General features: G+C 48.0%; 1 protein-coding gene across 5 annotated transcripts in view; it reads left to right on the top strand.

Annotated features, from left to right (window-relative positions):
- Nwd1 (NACHT and WD repeat domain containing 1) overlaps positions 1–19,243 on the top strand; it is a 73,454-nt gene that overhangs the window by 37,043 nt on the left and 17,168 nt on the right. For 4 of the 5 annotated variants that reach the window (XM_039094986.2, XM_039094985.2, XM_039094990.2 and 1 more), the window contains 4 exons: positions 5,596–5,793; positions 10,185–10,307; positions 15,221–15,429; positions 17,677–17,949. In XM_039094986.2, the coding sequence (XP_038950914.1) occupies positions 5,596–5,793; positions 10,185–10,307; positions 15,221–15,429; positions 17,677–17,949 (803 nt within the window). The remainder of the gene's footprint in view (positions 1–5,595; positions 5,794–10,184; positions 10,308–15,220; positions 15,430–17,676; positions 17,950–19,243) is intronic. The other variant, XM_063275922.1, reaches the window with a different exon arrangement.

The raw sequence follows: 19,243 nt of genomic DNA, 5'->3' as shown, positions 1-19,243 counted from the left end.
CTGGCTGTCCCGGAACTCACTCTGTAGACTAGGCTGGCCTTGAACTCACAAAGATCACCTCCTCTGCCTCCCAAAGGATTTTTAACTGACGAAATCCAGGAAAAAAGGAGAACTGCAGGGGTTGAAAAGATGGCTCAGTTAGCAAAGTGCTTGCCATGGGAGTGGGCTGACTTGCCCTTAGATATCCCCAGCATGCACAGAAGAAGCCATTGTGGTGCTGCACATCTCCCGTGCTTGATGTGGGGCGGAGGCAGGAAGATCAGAGGATCTGCCGGCCAGTTAGTCCAGCTGAACTCGTGACCTCTGAGGTCAGTGAGACCCTCATACCAAAGTGGAGAGTGGATGAAAAAGACACCTGACAGTGATCACTCACATGCATGCACACACGTGAGCATACACACATATGAGTATGCAAATATGAACACATGAGCATGTATACATACAGGCATGTGAATGCATACTTGAACATGCACATACATAAGAAACACATAAGCATGCATACACAGGCATGCAAACATGCACACATGATCATATGCAGATAAGCATGCACACACAGGAGCATGCAAACATGCACACATGGAGCATGCATATGGCAGTGCACATATGCATAGAACACACACAGAATAATCACTGTAGGCAGATGGGGCAATGCACCTGCTTCCCCAGAACTCAGGAACCTGAGGCCAGAGAACTATTCCAAATTCAGTGCTAGCCTGGATTACATAGCATGAGTTATGGTGTGAGACCCTGCTTGAACAAACCACATATATGTACACACACATGTGCACACACACAAAGGAGAAAAGCACATGCTCTTTGAAGATTGTCTTTCCTTCCTTGTCTTAGTCAGCGTTTCTATTCCTGCACGAAACATCATGACCCAGAAGCAAGGTGGGGAGGAAAGGGTTTATTCAGCTTACTTCCACATTGCTGTTCATCACCAAAAGAAGTCAGACTGGAAGTTAAGCAGGTCAGGAAGCAGGAGCTGATGCAGAGGTCATGGAGGGATGTTACTTGCTGCCTTGCTTCCCCTGGCTTGCTCAGCTTGCTTTCTTATAGAACCCAAGACCACCAGCCCAGGGACGGCTCCACCCACAATGGGCTGGGCCCTCCCTCCATGATCACTAGTTGAGAAAATGCCTTACAGCTGGACCTCAAGGAGGCATTTACTCAACTGAGGCTCCTTTCTCTTTGATAACTCCAGCTTGTGTCAAGTTGACACACAACACCAGCCAGTACATTCCCTCAAGACAGATTCTTACTATGTAACTCAATTTGGCCTCAAAGCCACAATCTTCCTGCCTCGGTTGTGGTAACAGGTGTAGCCACCATGTGCAGCTTTATGAAAACTACCCCTTCTTCAGGCTTGAGGGTCTCTCAGGTTAGTCAGTTGGTGCATCCTGTTTCACATGTTATTTTTTTTATCTACTTAAGTGCATTTATATTTTTATTCTATGGGAGTATGTGCATGCACACGTGTGGAGGAGATCAGAGGACAAGGATTCATTTCTCCCTATCATGTAGCCCTGGTTTGTTGTTCTAAAAATATAAAAAATAAAAGGCTGTCTCTTATCCCGCTAGGTCTGGCACTTCAGTGCCCCAAGATACCTGCTGGATATCTTAATTCTCAGTCAGCAAAGCCTCCCACCCGCGCTGCTGCATCCCATATCACACTGCTGAAGGCCTCTCTCTGAGCCTGGCAGCAATCTCTCTACCTATCCAGTTCCCAAGGCAGGTTTCCATGCCAGAAACACACATCCCAACTCTGTGGCGGCCCAGACCAGCCGCTGGACACTCTCTTACACTTAAATCTACACATGAAAGAACACACAACACAATAACCTCTGATCCAATCGATAAGATTTAATTGCCCACCTAAACATACAAAGCCCAGTACACACCCATCCCTTAAGAACATTCATAACAACCTGTAAAGGCATGGAATCTTAACACCACCTGCCATATTGTCCTGCCACGCCCCCCCCTCTCCTCTCTCCCTCTCTCCCTCCTCTCTCTCCTCTCTCTCCTGCCTCTTCATCTTTCCATTTCAGTCTCCTCCCCTTCCTTCAAACTCCCCCTCCCCGCCCATCCTTCCTTCTCCTCCAATGACACGCCTCTTTCTATCCTGTACCTGCCCTCACCTGCATTTTACAAATTCAATGGGGAGAAGGTTCTGGTGAAGTCACGTGAGTCCTGAGTATCGGACTAGGCAGCCACTACAGTGGAATTAGCATCAACATACAGATAACTCCAGGGCAAACCACAACACTGGTTAATGGCAATCACCTTTGTCGGTGAAGCCATCTCCTCTGCCCCAAGATTTTATTTGAAAGTAAATTTGGGATGGGGAGCAGAGACCGAGCTTGGTGCTGTAGTCCCAGGCTAGAGCCCCAACATTGACGGCTCCCAGAGAAACAGCCTAGCCGCTCACCTGACTCAACGGGTGACAGGCTGTGTGAGGGAATATTGGGTGTTCAAGGTCTGCCTCAGCTACGTAAGACATAAGACAGAAGACAAGGAAGGAGGGCGAGAGGGCGGGAGGGAGGGAAGGAGGAAAAGAAAAATTAAACAAACCCGGAAAAGATAGGTTCTGGGTCATAGCTCGTTAGTAAAGTGTTCTCTGTACAAGCGTGAGTACTTGAGTTCAAATCCCTAGCTCCACTTAAGAGCTCAGTGCAGCAGCATGGGCCTGCAATCCCAGGTGCATGTCAGAGTGCAAACTCGGGGATACAGTAGGCAGATCCCAGACTAGCTGAGGACAGGCTCAAGGAGAGCCTCGATCTGAAACAGTACATGGATCATGACCTAAAGGATCTTGTGGCCAGCCTGGGGACCCGAGTTCAGTCCTGCCACCCACGTGCTGGGAAGAGAGAATAGATTCCCACAGGTTCTCCATCGACTGCACACATACATGCACACAAAGAGAAAACAAGATGAAATGAAATGTAAAGAGTTAAACCTTCAAAAACTTCAAAGATAAATTGTAATCTTAGAGTTTGGTAAACCATACCTCTGGCTGTGTTCTATGGGTGTGTCAGATAGGTGTGAGTGTGTCAGGTAGGCATGTCCTGTGGGTATCCTTGTCCCCTGTATTTGTCTGATGTGTATGTGGTGTGTCTGTGTGTGTAGTGTGTCTGGTGTGTGTATTGTGTGTGTGTGTCTGATGGGTATGTCTTGTGTGTGTAGTGTGTGTGGTGTGTATGTGTATGTGTATGTGTGTGGTGTGGGTGGTGTATGTGTCTACTGTATGTTATATAATGGGTGTGTCTGGTGTGTATGTGTGATGTGTTTGATGTGTATGTCTGGTGTGTGTATCTGATAGGTGTGTGTGTGTGTATGTGTGTGAGATGGTTATGTCTTATGTGTAGTGTATGTGTGTATAGTGTGTGTGGTGTGTATCTGTATGTGTGTGGTATATGTGTCTAGTGTATGTTGTCTGATGGGTGTGTCTGGTATGTGTGTCTGATAGGTGTGTGTGGTGTGTGTCTGTGTGTCAGGTGTGTCTTTGATGGCCATGGAGTGCCAGGGATTTGTCTGTCCCTGCCTCTGTCTCTGCCTCCCAGGTTACAGTGCACACTAATTAGAAAGCTGGCTTTTACCTGGGTTCTGAAGATCAAACTTAAATCCCGATGCTTGTAAGGCCAGCACTTACCAACAGAGCCACCTCTGCATTCTGTAGCATTAGGTCCACTCCATAGCTGTGCAACTCCATTATCACCCTCGAAGACAGTTTCCCCATGAAACCTTTATTCCCTATCTCCCTCCCCAGGTCCAGGCTCCTTCCTCTTAGGCTGCTTTTGGGCTCCCTCCTTGAATTTGAAGGCTCTACATACTTCCTGTAAATTGTCTGAGACACAGTCTCGTGTGTCCCAGGGTGATCTTGAACTCTTCATGTACTGAAGAATGACTTTGAACTCCGGATCCACTTGCTACCACCTCCCGAGTGCTGGGACGACAGGGATGTACTACTATGTTTGCTTTACGTGGTGCTGGGGATAGAGCCCAAGGATTTATGCATGTTGGGGGAGCACGCTACCTACTGAGCCATCCCCCACAATATACCACCAGCAAGGACTTTGCAAAAGCTCCTTAATTTACAACCTGGCAGCAGATGGAGTGTGGTAACAAATATCACCACCAGAGGGCGTCGTAGGCAGCGCACGTTCCTGGTGCATTTCTCCTCGAGCATGGCCGCCCTGCAAGCCACAGTGTAGCTTTCAGGGAGCCGGTTCTGAGCCTTATTTATTTATTTATTTATTTAGGCATCCGTGCAGGATAAGGGAATTGGATCCCTGGAGTTTGAGTTACAGGCGATTGTGAATCACCTGATGTGGGTGCATGCTCTTAACCACTGAGAATTTTCTCCACATAAAAAAATGCTTTGTGTGTGTGTGTGTGTGTGTGTGTGTGTGTGTGTGTGTGTGTGTGTGTGTGTGGTCAGTCACTTGTGTGTGAAAGTTGGAGGACAGTCTGAAGGAGTTGGCTCTCTCTTTATATCTTGTGGGTCCTGGGTATTGAACCCAGGTCACCAGGCTTGACAGCAATCATGTTTATCCACTGAGGGCGAGCTCTAGCCTCTGCTCCTTTTCAGTCAGGCTCATGCTGTCGACCTGGCTTTGAACTCTTTTTTTTTTTAATATTTTATTTATTTATTATATATGAGTAAACTGTAGCTGTCTTCAGACACACCAGAGGAGGGCATCAGATCTCATTACAGATGGTTGTGAGCCACCATGTGGTTGCCAGGATTTGAACTCAGGACCTCGGGAAGAGCAGTTGGTGCTCTTAACCACTGAGCCATCTCTCCAGCCCGGCTTTGAACTCTTAATCCTACTGTCTGAGGCTCCTGAGAGACTGGACACCAGGCTTGAACAGAAGTGCCCACTGTGGCCATCTTGCTGTGCTGTGCTGTGCATTGGGGGATGATACATTGACGGCCCAGCAGATATGCTTATTCCTGGCTCATGAGCAGAGAGGGGCAGAGGGATGCCAGATGGGCTTCAGGGATGAGGTCAAACAGCAGCTTGGGGTGGTAGTACTTGCCTGGAGTCGTGGACTTTGGCAGAGGTGGCATTTGGAAGCTGGACACAGCTTACCTATCCACTGAGCCTCCCACTCTCTTTCTCTCTTCCTTTCTTCTTTCACCTGTCCATGTATTTACCTTCCCAGTCTTCCCCACACATTTGCCAGTCTGTCCTTGCAGCTCCCTTCAGCCATCAGATTTGTCCCTCCTCCCATCCTCTGCCCACTTTCCAGCCATCTTGAACCCAACCATCAACCATGAACCTTGATCTCAGCTACTTGAGGAGCTGAAGTGAGAGGTTCTCTTGATCCCAAGAGTCAAGGCTGATCCAAAGGTACCCCTTGGAGAAGAGTGGCTGGCTTGAGGAAGAGCTTCAGGCAAAGAGACATGGTCAACAGAGTCCTAGCAGCTATCCTCTGCCATGGAGGCAGGGGGATGGATAGACACAGGAGGGATGGCAGGGCCTGGGCTGAGGGCTCCCAGCTTCTCTTCTCTTCCACAGCCCTGTGAAAGTTGGGTCTCATTGGAGTGGCAAGGTTCAGCCAGGTGGGTGACACCTCATTTTGTTGCAGAGAAGAGCATCCTATACACCGAACTCCTGGCCAGACTACTTTTCTTCGCTACGTCTCATCCAGCAATGATTGGACAGCTGTGCCAACAAGCCCAGAGCTGGTTCCGTGCCTGCCCCTACCCAATGCTGGTGCCCCTGGCAGGATTCCTGCAGCCACCTGGTGGACCTCTTCGAGCCACTCTCACTGGGTGTCACAAAGGTGAGTGTCCCCAACATCACAAAACCCACACCAGCTCACTGCGTAATCAGGAGCCTAGGTGCCAGGTATTTGGGCTGCTCTCTGGGGCTCCCCTCTGCAAGGCAGGAGGACTGACCCAAAGTGCCACTGGGACCTTCCCTTGCCATCTCATGCTGACTAGGCTTTCTGTGTCTCCTGGGACTGTAGCTTGCTGCTGTAAATACTGTTAGTGAGCCTGGGGCTGGCAGACTCCTGCCTCTGAGGTTTTGTCCCAGAGAGTTGCTGGCCACAGAGTTCCATAGGACTTAATTAAGTTCTGACATAGTTTTGTCACCGTACGTTCCCTTCTGTGCAACTCACCCACTGCCTACCCCCACCAATACACATCTGTCTACTTTCCACCTATCACCTGCCTATCCACAAACAATCCGCTCATCCGCCCCCTAACTTTATCCATCGATCCACTCACGCTCACCATCCACCAAACTTCCCTAAGTCTATTCATCCACTTATCCCCCCACACCCACTCATCCATCTATTGGTGTATTTGTTCACCAAATCATTGATTCACACATCCATTCATCCACTCACCCATCTATCGTTCCTTCCCTCCAGCCAGTCTTTCACTCGTTATCTACCCCATGCCTGATAGCTATCATTTTTTTTTCCTTTTCTTTTTTTTGGAGCTGGGGACCGAACCCAGGGCCTTGCGCTTGCTAGGCAAGCGCTCTACCACTGAGCTAAATCCCCAACCCCCAGCTATTGTTTTTTTTTTTTTTTTTCTTCTTTTTTCTTTTTTTCGGAGCTGGGGACCGAACCCAGGGCCTTGCGCTCGCTAGGCAAGCGCTCTACCGCTGAGCTAAAATCCCCAACCCCCCCCAGCTATTGTTTTTAAAAGACATTTTCTTTTTAAATTTTTCTCTCCATCTCTGTCTGTCTCTATCTCTGAGTCTATGTCTGTCTCTGTTTCTCACTCTGTCTCTGTCTATCTGTCTGTCTCTCTGTCTCTGTCTTTCTCTGTCTCTCTGTCTCTCTCTCTTTCTCTCTCTGTCTCCATCTCTGTCTTTCTCTCTCTTTCTCTGTCTCTCTCTGTCTCTGTCTCTCTCTGTCTCCGTCTCTGTCTTTCTCTGACTCTCTTTCTCTGTCTCTCTCTGTCTCTGTCTCTCTCTGTCTCTGTCTCTGTCTTTCTCTGACTCTCTTTCTCTGTCTCTCTCTGTCTGTCTCTCTCTGTCTCTGTCTCTGTCTTTCTCTGTCTCTCTCTTTCTCTCTTTGTCTCTCTCTGTCTCTCTCTGTCTCTGTCTCTGTCTTTCTCTGTCTCTCTGTCTCTCTCTGTCTGTCTCTGTCTTTCTCTGTCTCTCTGTCTCTCTGTCTCTTTCTTCTCTGTGTGTGCACTACACATGTATGGGGGCCCCCACAGAGGTCATCAGCCTGTCAGATCCCCTGGAGCTGAGTCACGGACAGTTGTGAACAGCCTGATGTGGGTGTGGAGAACTGAACCCAGGTTCTCTGGAAAAGCAAATGCTCTTAGCCACTTAGCCATCTCTGTAGCCACCCTGTGCCTGCTCTTCCATGATGACTGTCTACACTCCACATGTCCCTTACTAGGCAAGTCCCCGCCCTGCCCCCTCCTCTCATTACTCACAGCTGCTTAGCAACTGACCCTGGAACTGCTTCGAGCTAAGTCTGCACACTGTGAGCTTTGTCTCTCCACCTCCCCACGGGCCCGTCCTCCTCCCTCCTTTCCTTCTTCCACAGCGTTATCTCACTGATCGTGAGACCCACACACTCACAAGGCTCCAGGCTCCAGCTCTGGCTATCCCATGCCCCAGGCAGCTTCTCTCCACAGTAGAAAATGTGACTGCTCAGAAGCCAGAGAGGAAATGACTCAGCAGCTGCACAGTGCTAAGGGTGCTACCGTCGAGGGGAGTCTGAGGGGGGCCAGCAAGAAAGAGAAACTTCATCTTCCCTATGGTGCCACGGGCCCAGGACTCTTGGAGTCTAGTTGCCCTGTCTACTTTCACTGTGAATCTTACTGGCCAATGATGACTGCTGTAGCCCTTACTGTCTTGGTAACATTCAAACCAGGAAGAAGGGGAGAGAGGGATGGACAGCAGGCCTCTTCCTTTTAGGGGCATCACCTAGAAGAACTTGTTTCTACTCTTACGTCATTGAACTAGTACTAAGGCATCTCCAACTGTAAGACTGTGAGAAAATATTCTCCTCCTGTGAGCATTGGTATAATTTCTGTCTCTGTCTCTCTTTCTCTCTGTTCTGGAGGTTGTGTGGGTAACTATTTGCTCAGATAAAAACACCTTTTTAGACACAGGGCTTTCCATCACGTCTAGGACACAGATGCGTCTGTGCTTTGCGGACTTCCTCTAGTCAGCAATTGAGGAGGCTCTGCCCAACGTGGGCTTCCGCTTCCTGACTTGTTTACATGGGAGTAAAATGGGAGTTAATGTTTCCAAGATCACACAGTAACTTTGAGTACATGAGAAGAAAAAGGAAAAACAAAGAAATAAAGTAAGGTTGTCTGTATAGCTGGGCCAATCATGACTTAACAGTCCCCACCAATCAACCCTTCACATCTGGGGAAACTGAGGCATGAAGAAAGAAAGGACTCGAAGGCATTCAGAAAAGTCTGGTTTCTGCATGCCGAGTTTCTCTTTTCTTTTAAAAACTCATTCATTTTATCTTTATGTGAAGGTCTGTCTGGTGACTGCCTGCTTGGTTTTGGCACAGGGGTCCTTTCGGTCCCCCATAGATTCTTTCTCAGTTACTCTGTTCCTTATTATAGGTGGCTCCTACCTGCCTATACATGCATACGATGTACATGCCATGAAGCCCAAACTCAACAATACAGCTTCTAGCTACATTCCAGGGACCTCTGCTCTGCTGTATTAACATGGGTTCTGGGGATCCAAACCCTGGTCCACATGCTTAGCTGCACGAAGCCATCCCTCTCGGTCATGGGCTGGTGTTATCTGAGGCTAACTGGGTACTTCTCGGGCTCAGGAATATTTTAACCAAAATCTACCTAGATGAGACTGTTTGCCTAATCTCCATTTTCCTCCCCTCCTCCTCCTCTGTGTGTGTGTGTGTGTGTGTATGCATATGCCCATGTCTGTGCATGTGTATGTGTGCATATCTGTGCATGTGTACACATGTGTGTGTACACGTATTACAGACTATGACACTGAGGATGACATGGCAGAGCAGGTCGTCTTCTGCCTTTAAATGGTCCTGGGATGGAACTCAGATGGCTAGGCTCGTGGGGAGAACTGGGGAGAACTCTTAACCTGCTGGAACAGCCAGCATGTGGGTTCCTAGGATCATTAGGTTTGGTGACAAGCCTCTCACCAGCCCAGCCTGTGATGGGAAAGGAAGAAGGAGATAACTTACTCTTGCAAGTTTTCCTCTGATATACACATATATTTACACATGTACATACACACACAGACAGACAGACACATACATGGAGAGATACACACAGACATATACAAACATACACACAGATACACAGAGACCAGAGACACACAGGAACATACACACACACATATATAGAGACACACAGAGACACAGACATACACGAACACACACATAGACACACACACACACACAGACAAGCATGCACAGAGATACAGACACACAGACACATACACAGACATACAAAGATACACACAAGGGACATACACACACAGCAACACACACAAACACATACACATATAGATATACAAACACACACACACAGACTCACACACACACCCAAGACACACACTCATACACAGACACCCAAGACACACACAGAGACACACAGACACACACAGACAGAGATGTACACAAACACTCACAGACACACAGATACAGACACATACACAGACATACTCACAGAAACATACACACACACACTCACACACACATATAGAGACACACAGAGAGACACACACACAGAGACCCAGGCACAAATACAGACACAGACATACACACACACACACAGACATACACAGAGAGACAGTCACAGAGACACACACATACAGAGACACACACACAAACACACACAGAGACACACACACAGACACACACAGAGACACACACAGAGACACACACAGACACACACACAGACACACACACAGATACACACACAGACACATTCAGACATGGAGACATATACAGAGACACAGACACACTTTAAAGTAAAAAGAAGTCTTTAATTACATAAAATCCATGGTGAAGGCAGATTCCAGGCCTTCCTTCTAAAGACTCTGTCCTTTCTGGCTGCGTGACTTCATGATGGCCACTAGGTCTGTTTGTGCCTTGGTTTCCTGTTTATAAATGGAGGGGTCTCATAGACTCTGGCTGAAGCCACAGCTGTGAGCGCCCAGGTCCTCACTGTCACCTCTGTGTGTCTGCAGGCATCACTGCCATAGCATGGAGCCTGGAGGAGAAACTCCTGGTGGTGGGCACCCAGGATGGCACCATGGTTGTGTGGGATGTGGAGGAACAACAGGTGGTCCACGTTCTAATGGGACACACAGGTAAGCAGTGAGACATGGGGTGGCTGCATACTGTCCCTCCTTCTCCCTCACACACCGACCTCCCTGCTCTGAAACTCTTGCTTGCTCTGCGTCAGTCAGAACGGTATAACAATTCACCTCACACATTGTGGCTGGAAACAAGCTTTTTATTTAAAAAAAATTGGGTGGCAGGGGTGGGGAGATTGGCTCAGGGGCTTAGTGTGCAAGTTCAGTTCCAGCACCCAGGTTGTGTGGTTCACACTGCCTGTAACTCCAGCTCCAGGACATCCAGTGCCCTCTTCTAGGTTCTCCAGACACTTGTAGACACACAAAGATGGACAGACACATAGTCACACATACACATACATATACAAACACATACACATACACACATATACATATACATACAAACACATACACACATACACATACACGTGTACACATACACATACACACATACACATACAAATACATACACATACAAATACATACACATACAAATACATACACATACAAACACATACACACATACACATACACATGTACACATACACATACACACATACACATACACACATACAAATACATACACATACAAACACATACACATACACACGTACACATACACATGTACACATACACATACACATACACACATACACATACAAACACATACACATACACACATACACATACACATGTACACATATACACATACACATACACGCATACACATACACACATACACAAACACACATACACATACATTTACACATACAAACACATACACATACAAACATATGCATAAAAGTCTTAACAGTATTTCAGGGAGGGGGCAGTGCTAGGAGGTCTCTGCTGAAGAGAAACCAATTCCTGTCAGTCATCCTCTGACCTACACACACACATACACACACACACACACACACAAATAATAAACTTTAATCTTAAAAGGCTAAAAGGTTAGGCTCACAACATAAAATATTAAAAAACTAAAACAAAGTAAAAACAAACTAGTAAGTACGTATGTAAGAACGTGTTTCAATGTGACATCTCATGCATCACATACATCACATGTGACATCTATAATGTCTGAATTTCATTCACTTCCACTACCCACTCATGTCCTCCTTTCTCTCCTGTCTGGTCCTCTTCTCTTCCCAAGCAGTCTCTGCCTTGCTTTCCTTTGTGGGGCATGGGGCATGAACCAATGCACATCAGTAGGGTCATTTACAGGGGCTCAGGCTAAGGGGTGAGACATGTACCTTTCCATCAACCATTAGCTGCCTGTAAGTCCTCAGAGACATAGGACTCTTCCCTTTGATGACAGACGGTGATGGCCCCAATCCCACACAGACCTTGCATGGTGTCACAGTTGCTTGAGCTCATGAGTGGGATGGTCTTGTCATATCCAGAAGCATTACCACACTGCTTCAGTCCTCCTTCCCACTCTTGTATTCTTCCCTCTTCCTATCCCATGATGCTCTCCGAGCCTTGTGGGGGCGTGATCTTGACAATCCATTTTGGGGGTCATCACTCAGCAGTCACCTTATGCTAAGCCACTCCTTCTGAGGGTTAGTACCTCAAGCAGGGCTCTGCAGAGTTGTTCTTCCAGTCCCAGCCAGGCTGGCACATACCCTGATACTCCACTGTAGTCATATGGACAAGCAGCTGCCTCATGGTATTCTTAACTGAGATTGTTGATCTCTTGATGGGAGGAACTGCAAAGTCATCTTGTCATGGGCAGGGTCAAGGACAGTGTAGATATCATCAAAGGCACGGATCAGGGAGGGAAAAATTCTAGTCATTTTTGCAATGTATTTTAGTCCATTTTCTGTTGCTGTAACAGAATGCTATAGACTGGATAACTTATAAACACCAGAGGTTTAGCTGAGTGATGGGTACAGAGTCTGGGAATCCAAAAGATGCAGTCAGTGGCCTCCCACACCATCATGTGCTGAAGAGCGTCTGTCCCAGTTTTGTCGTTGTGACAACATTCTCTAGCAAGGGCTGGAGAGATGACTCAGTAGCTAGAAGACATGTCGCTCTTATGGAGGACCTTGCTTTAGCTCCTGTCACAGAGTCGCTCACAGCCATCCACAATTCTAGTTCTAGATGATCTGATGCCCTGTTCTGACCATCAGAGGCCCCAGGCACACACATGGTGCACATATACTCATAAAATAAATGCATCCAAAATTATTTTACAAATATGCAACTATGGAGAGGATGGGACATATTTGTTCACAATTCCAAGTCACAATCTGTCATAGCAGGGAAGTCACACTGGCAGGAGCTTGAGGCAGCTAGTCACACCCATAGATAACAGAGAGATAGAGACAGACAGACAGAGACAGACAGACACAGAGACAGAGAGACAGACACAGAGAGAAATAGAGAGACAGACATAGAGAGTGAGATAGACAGAGACAGAGAGACAGAGAGACAGAGATAGAGAGAGACAGAGAGAGACAGAGATAGAGAGAGACAGAGAGACAGACACAGAGAGAGAGAGAGAACGTGAGTAGAGAGAATCATGCTGCAAGCTCTCCTGACCAATGTACACACACTTGCTTGCTTGCTTGTGCTCAGCTTGATTTTTCCACTTTTCCACAGTTCAGGACCCCCCTGTCTAGGGGATGGTGCTGCCCATAGTGGGCGGGTTGCCTCACAGCAATGAAGGCAATCATCAGTCTCCCACAGATCTGTCCACAAACAGTTCCTCGTTCTCAGATGAGTCTAGTTCATGTTAAGTTGACAAAGTAACTCTCACAGCATTGTATGGAGAGAAGTATGTGCAAGAGAAAGGAAAGGGGCCCAAGTGGTCCTTGTAACTACCCAACTTCTGTGACCATGACACCAATCTCCTCATGAGCTCCCATCACTAACCAACGTGACAAGGTTCCTGCTCTACACACTGTTGCAACAGGGACATGAATTTTTATTTTTTTGCAGGGGAGACTTCTGAGTCAGAGCCAATCCTAAGGGAGGTTTCATTTCTGCCTCTTGCCTTCCACAGACAATCTTCATTCGTCAAAGCAGTTATTGAATGTCTCATGCATACTGCACCAAAACATCCAACCATCTTACATTTTAAAAATAACATCAAGGGCCTGGAGAGATTGCGCTCAGTGGTTAGGGCTCTCGCTGCTCTTCTCAAGGACTAGGGTTCAGTTCCCCACACCATGGCAGAAGGCTTACAACCTCCTGTGACTCTCGCTCCGGGATCTAACGGGCCCATTTGGGCCTCTATGGGCACCATATGCACCATATGCACATACACAAACCCACATTCTCATACATTAAAAAATAAAATCTAGCGGGGTTGGGGATTTAGCTCAATGGTAGAGCACTTGCCTAGGAAGTGCAAGGCCCTGGGTTCGGTCCCCAGCTCCGAAAAAAAAGAAAAAGAAAAAAAAAAAAGAATAACATGAAAAAGGGGGTTGGGGATTTAGCTCAGTGGTAGAGCGCTTGCCTAGGAAGCGCAAGGCCTTGGGTTCGGTCCCCAGCTCCGAAAAAAAAGAACCAAAAAATAAATAAATAAATAAAATAAAATCTAAGAATATTAAATTCGGTGGGTAGTGGTGGGAGGCAGAGGTAGGAGGGTCTCTGAATTCAAGGCCAGACTGAAGTGTAGAGTGAGTTCCGGGACAGTCAGGACTACACACAGAAACCCTGTTTCAAAGAGTCAATAGTAGTAATAATATTGATACATGTTCTTTTGATGTAAAATATGGCATACATACTGCTTCAGGGCTCTTCTAAGTGATGTAAAATATGGCATAAGTACTGCTCAGGCTGGCAAGATGGCTCATCAGGTAAAGACGCTTACCTCACAAACCTCAAAAACCTGGTGACCTGAGTTTGATTCCCAGAATCCATGTAGAGATAAAAGGAGATTCCAGAAAGTTCTCTGACCTCCGCATGCACCGTGCATGGTGGCAATATGCCATTCCCTCTCCCAACATCATGCACATACATACAGTGATGACGGATTTTTTTTTTAAATTTAAAAGTACTGCAAATTCTTGCTATTTTTCATCTTTTACTGTCTCCATGTTCCCCGACACTATGTGTGAAGGAGATGACGTGGTGTGATATTTCCTTTTGTCAGTTTGACACAATAGAATCACCTGGGAAGAGTCTCCGAGAGGGACTCCAGATCAGGTTGGTATTCAGGGATCGTCTTGAGGTAGGAGGACCCACCCACTGTGGGCAGCACCATTCCCTAGGTTTATTTTCCCTGCTCTTGACTGTGCGTGAGACTGCTGCTTCCGTCTCCCCCTGATTTCCCCTCAGTGGTGGACTGCAACCTGGAACCGAGAACTGAATAAACCCTTCTCTTCTAAGTCGTGTTTGTCAGGTTATTTAACACAGCCACAGAGAATGGACTGGAATAAAGCATCTCCTCCCAGCTCTGTGTTCAATGCCCTTGTGCTAACAAAGGCTAGACCGTTTGCTCCATGGGAGTGAGCAGGGGCAGTGAAGCCCAGCTTCTGCACCCGGCAGGCTGCAGTTACCAACACATTGTTGTTCTGGCTTCCCTCCGCAGGGTGGGGTGGGGTATATAATCTCAGATTAAACACTATATAAAAATATGTAGATAGGTTATAGCTAGAAGATAGATGCTTGCTTTTTTCTGTTTGTTGTTTACTTTTTAGAGATTTTTCTGTTATACTTGAGGCAGAGGTTGAGAAGTAGTTGTTTAGTTTTTTGTTTGTTTTTGTTTTTGTTTTGAGACAAAGTTTTTCTAGGTGGCTTCGGCTGGCCTGGAACCCTCTGCACAGACCAGACTAGCCTTGAACTCACAGAGATCTGCCGTCTTTGCCTCCTGAGCACTGGGACACACCCAGTTGTTGTGGTTTTTTTGAGACACAGGTAGAAACCAGGTAAACTGTCCCCAGCTAACATACTGTTCCACACTTTGTCCACTGCAGCTGAAGTGAGGTGTGTGCGAGTGTTTGCCCAAGGGACTCTTGCCATCTCTGCATCAAAGGACCATACCCTGCGTCTGTGGAGTCTGCTTTCTGGCCAGGAGAAAGCGACCATTTTGGATGGAGGGTCACCAAATCCAACAGAGCAACAGGGCTGGGACCTTCATGTGGATGAGATAAAGAATGTTGTATACTCGACATCTGGTACAAAGGTAACAAACTGCGCTCTGCGTGTGTGTGTGTGTGTGTGTGTGTGTGTGTGTGTGTGTGTGTATGTGTGTGTGTATGTGTGTGAGTGTGTATGTGTGTGAGTGTGTGTGAGTGTGTTTGTTGTGCGTGAGTGTGTGAATGTGTGTGTGAGTGTGTGTTCGTGTGTGTGCATGTGTTTGTGTGTGCATGCATACCATGTGTACACACAAGAGGGTACAGTAAACTTAAGAGAGTTGGTTGTGGTGGCACACAGCTAGAATCCTAGCACTTGGGAAGCAAGCCCATCCCAGCAGGTGGGCTACAGGCTTGTTGAGAAGCTCTGAGGTGAATGGCTTGGTAAGCTGCCTCCGCAGGCTTGCTCCTGCCTCTGATGACATTAACTCAGCCTTCCACACCCACAGGATGGAGTCTGATAACAGTGGGGGACAGCAATATGTGAAGGAGTGTGTGTGTGCGTGTGTGTGCGTGCGCTCGAGTGCACGAGTGCTGTGGTACACATCTAGAAGCCAGGTAACAGAGTGAGTTCCAGGACAGAGAGACCCTGTCTCAAAAAAACCAAACCAAACCAAACCAAACGAAAACAAAATGAGCTGGGAGGTGGCTCGGAGGATGGCGCTCGCTGTGAAAGCTGGAGGAACTCGGTGCAGGTTCTCAACGGCACTTAAAAGCTGTCTATGGCAGGGTGACCTGTGACCCCAGCACTGAAGGACAGAGACAGGTGGATCTGGCTGTGGATCTGAGGTCTCAGCAGCCAGCCAGCCTAGCCTGTCAGTCGGTGAGCTCTGTTTCCAGTGACAGTGGACAGCAGGGTCTTCCTCGCTCAGTCTGAGAGGATCTCTTATTCCTTAGTCTGATGGGGTAGCCAGCTCACTCTGTGATCCTCTGACTCTGCCTTCCACATGCTGGCTGGCAGTAGCGCTTGGGCCTGCCTGGCCTTTATGCAGGTGCAGGGGCCTGAAATCCAGTCTTGAGGCTTACCCGGCAAGCACTGTTATCTGTTCAGCCTCTCTCTCTCCTTCCTTCCTTCCTCTTTTCTTTTTTCTTTTTTTCTTTTTTTTTGGAGCTGAACCCAGGGCCTTGTGCTTGCTAGGTAGGCAAGCGTTCTACCACTGAGCTAAATCCACAACCCCTTCTTTTCTTTCCTTTCCTTTCCTTTTCTTTCTTCTCTTCTCTTTGGCAGGGTCTAGACATATATAGCCTTGCCTCAAACTTGTGGCAACTCTACTGCCTCTGGCTCCCAAGCATGAGGCCTGGTTTTAACATCTTAACATTTACTTGTGGTGTGTGTGTGTGTGTGTGTGTGTGTGTGTGTGTGTGTGTGTGCCACATGTGGCGGTCAGAGTAAATCCCACAAAACCAGCTTTCTTCCATTGTGTGGGTTTCAGGTGTCAAAAGCAGGTCATCAGGCTTGGCTGCAAGCCCCTCTACTTGATGAGCCATCTCATAGGCCCCTGTCAACAATATTTTGTGTAACAAAGGTGCACTTGTCACAAAGAAGACGCCAACATTGGTACTGTCAAGTAGACCATCCCTATCAACTCTTCCATATTGTAAAATCATTAAAACAAAAAAACCAGACAGACAAAAACAAAACCACCTGCCAGCATTGAAAGGCACAGGCTTTGGTTTTGTTTTTGACACACATGCTGGCCATGTAGCACACACCTTGACTCATGACCCTCCTACCCTAGCCCCAGAGATGAGAAAACAGGGGTGTGTCCAGATACCCGGCTCGAAGGCGCAATTTTAAACGTTACAAAAGAATGTGTGCTTGGGAGCCGTGACAGGTGATAAACACGCCAAGCTTCGTGGGAGACAGGGGCAGGCGGGGTACTTGAACCTGAGTTCACAACCAGCCTGGACAGATAACAAGTCCCCCTATGTCAAAACAGGACAGGGGAAGAGGGAGAGGGAGGATATAAAGGATTGTCTCTCCAGACTCTGGAAAACTCTGGAAGGCAGGGTCTTCCGCTTGGGAGTATCCTTTTAAAATTTTTAAAAATTTATTCTTGTTCGTTTGCTTTTATTTTTGGAGACAGGATCTCTTGTAGCCCAGGCTGGCCTTGAGCTCACTATGCAGCTAAGGATGCCCATGATCCCCCCCATCCCCCACTGGAGGACAGGTTTGCTCCATGCTACCTGGTTTACGGGATAAGCCCTGGGCTTCATGGGTGCCGCCCTCTGACCCCATCCCAGCCCCTGTCTCCTGGTGACGGCGATGTTTCTCTTGCTCTTCATGACCTCACTAGATCAACGTGTGGGATCTGGAAACTTCGAAGCTGGTTTTCTGTATCACAGGAGATGCATCTGATCCCTGGGTCTGTGTGGCTTTGTTGGCTGCCCAGGGTTTGCTGCTTGCCCTGACCGAGGGCGGCCAGGTCAGTCTGTGGAGCTCAGCTGTGGGAAAACTGCAGGAGAAACACCAGTTGTGCAGCATCAAAGAAGAGACACCCACCTGTGCCGTCTCCATCCAGACTCGGGCAAGGCTGGTCGTTGGCTTCAGCAGCGGCTCCGTCGCCCTGGTAAATGGCTTCCTCACCAACTGGTAGAGGTCTCAGCCACTCAAGCACAAGGACCTGAGCTCAGATATCTAGCACCCATTAAACCTCGACTTGTGGGCCCCACATGTGTATTCTGGCTATGGGGAGGCAGAGTCAGGAGGGTCCCTGGGGCATCCTGGCCGCGCAGTCTAGTGGAATCACTGAGCTCCAGATTTGGTGGGAGGCCCTAACTCAGGGGGCCGGAGAGGCAACTCTCCAGGGGAGAGCACGAAATGCTGTTGCACAGAACCCAGATTCAGTTTCTAGTACCTATGTGGTGGCTGATCCAGATAACCCATGACTGGCGCTCCTCCCTGGTCTCTTCAGTGTGTCAGGCTGACATTAAAATCATCACGAAGTCTGGAGATGTGGTTAAGAGCGGCTTGCTGCTCCTGCAGAGGCCCTGAGTTCAATTCCCAGAACCCACACTGGGAGGCTCTCCATCTCCTGAGCTCCAGCGAACCCAGCACCCTCTTCTGTCTTCTGAGGGCACCAGCACACACACATAAGAGAAATTCTTTGTCCCTACTGCTGAGGGCCCCGTGAACAGTCACCATAGAACTGTCCCACTGCAGGGCTGGTAGCAGTCTCTGCTCCGTACTGTAGATTCATTGTGACTTGTCCCCTCCACGCCATGGGCCCATGTTGTTAAACACTTTCTCCCCAGCTGCACTTGGGAGCTGCGTTGCAAGGTAGCAGAACCTTCCACATGTTGGACATGGCTACAGATTGTCACTGGGAGTAGGGCTGGAAGGCATGGTTACGTCTGGTTCTGGTCTTTACCAAGAAGATACCAACCCATGACCCATGAGCACCATCCAAGCAGCCATGCCTTCCCGATTGGGATGGGGCGACCTGAGGCTAGAAGCCAAGACCAACCCTTCTTCCTCAAGTTGTGTGGGTTGGAACAGTGTTTAGGGGGTCCCTGCTCCCCTTCGTGTTACAGCCTAGCATCCTGGGTGTGGAGAGGTCAACACATAAGGGCACATAGTTGTGTCTGGAACAGGGGACGTGTCTGGCACTACAGCAAGAGGTTAATAAGGAACTGGGCATGGTGGTACAACCTGTAATCCTAACACTGTGAGTTCTGGGACAGCCAGGGCTACAGTGAGACCCTGTCTCAAAATAAGAATACATGTAAAGAGAAAGAAAGGAAGAGAGAGAAAAAGGTTTGCCCACTGTTGGGAGAGCTGAAATTCCAAATAGCAGGTGCAGGTGACGTCAGTCAGCTAATTTTGAGACACGGTCTCATGTAGCCCCAGGCTGGCCTCAACTC

This window comes from Rattus norvegicus, chromosome 16 (assembly GCF_036323735.1).
Source record: "Rattus norvegicus strain BN/NHsdMcwi chromosome 16, GRCr8, whole genome shotgun sequence".
NCBI classification, from domain to species: Eukaryota; Metazoa; Chordata; class Mammalia; order Rodentia; family Muridae; genus Rattus; species Rattus norvegicus.
Note: the sequence above shows the minus strand (reverse complement) of the source record. Positions and strands in the feature narration are given on the sequence as shown.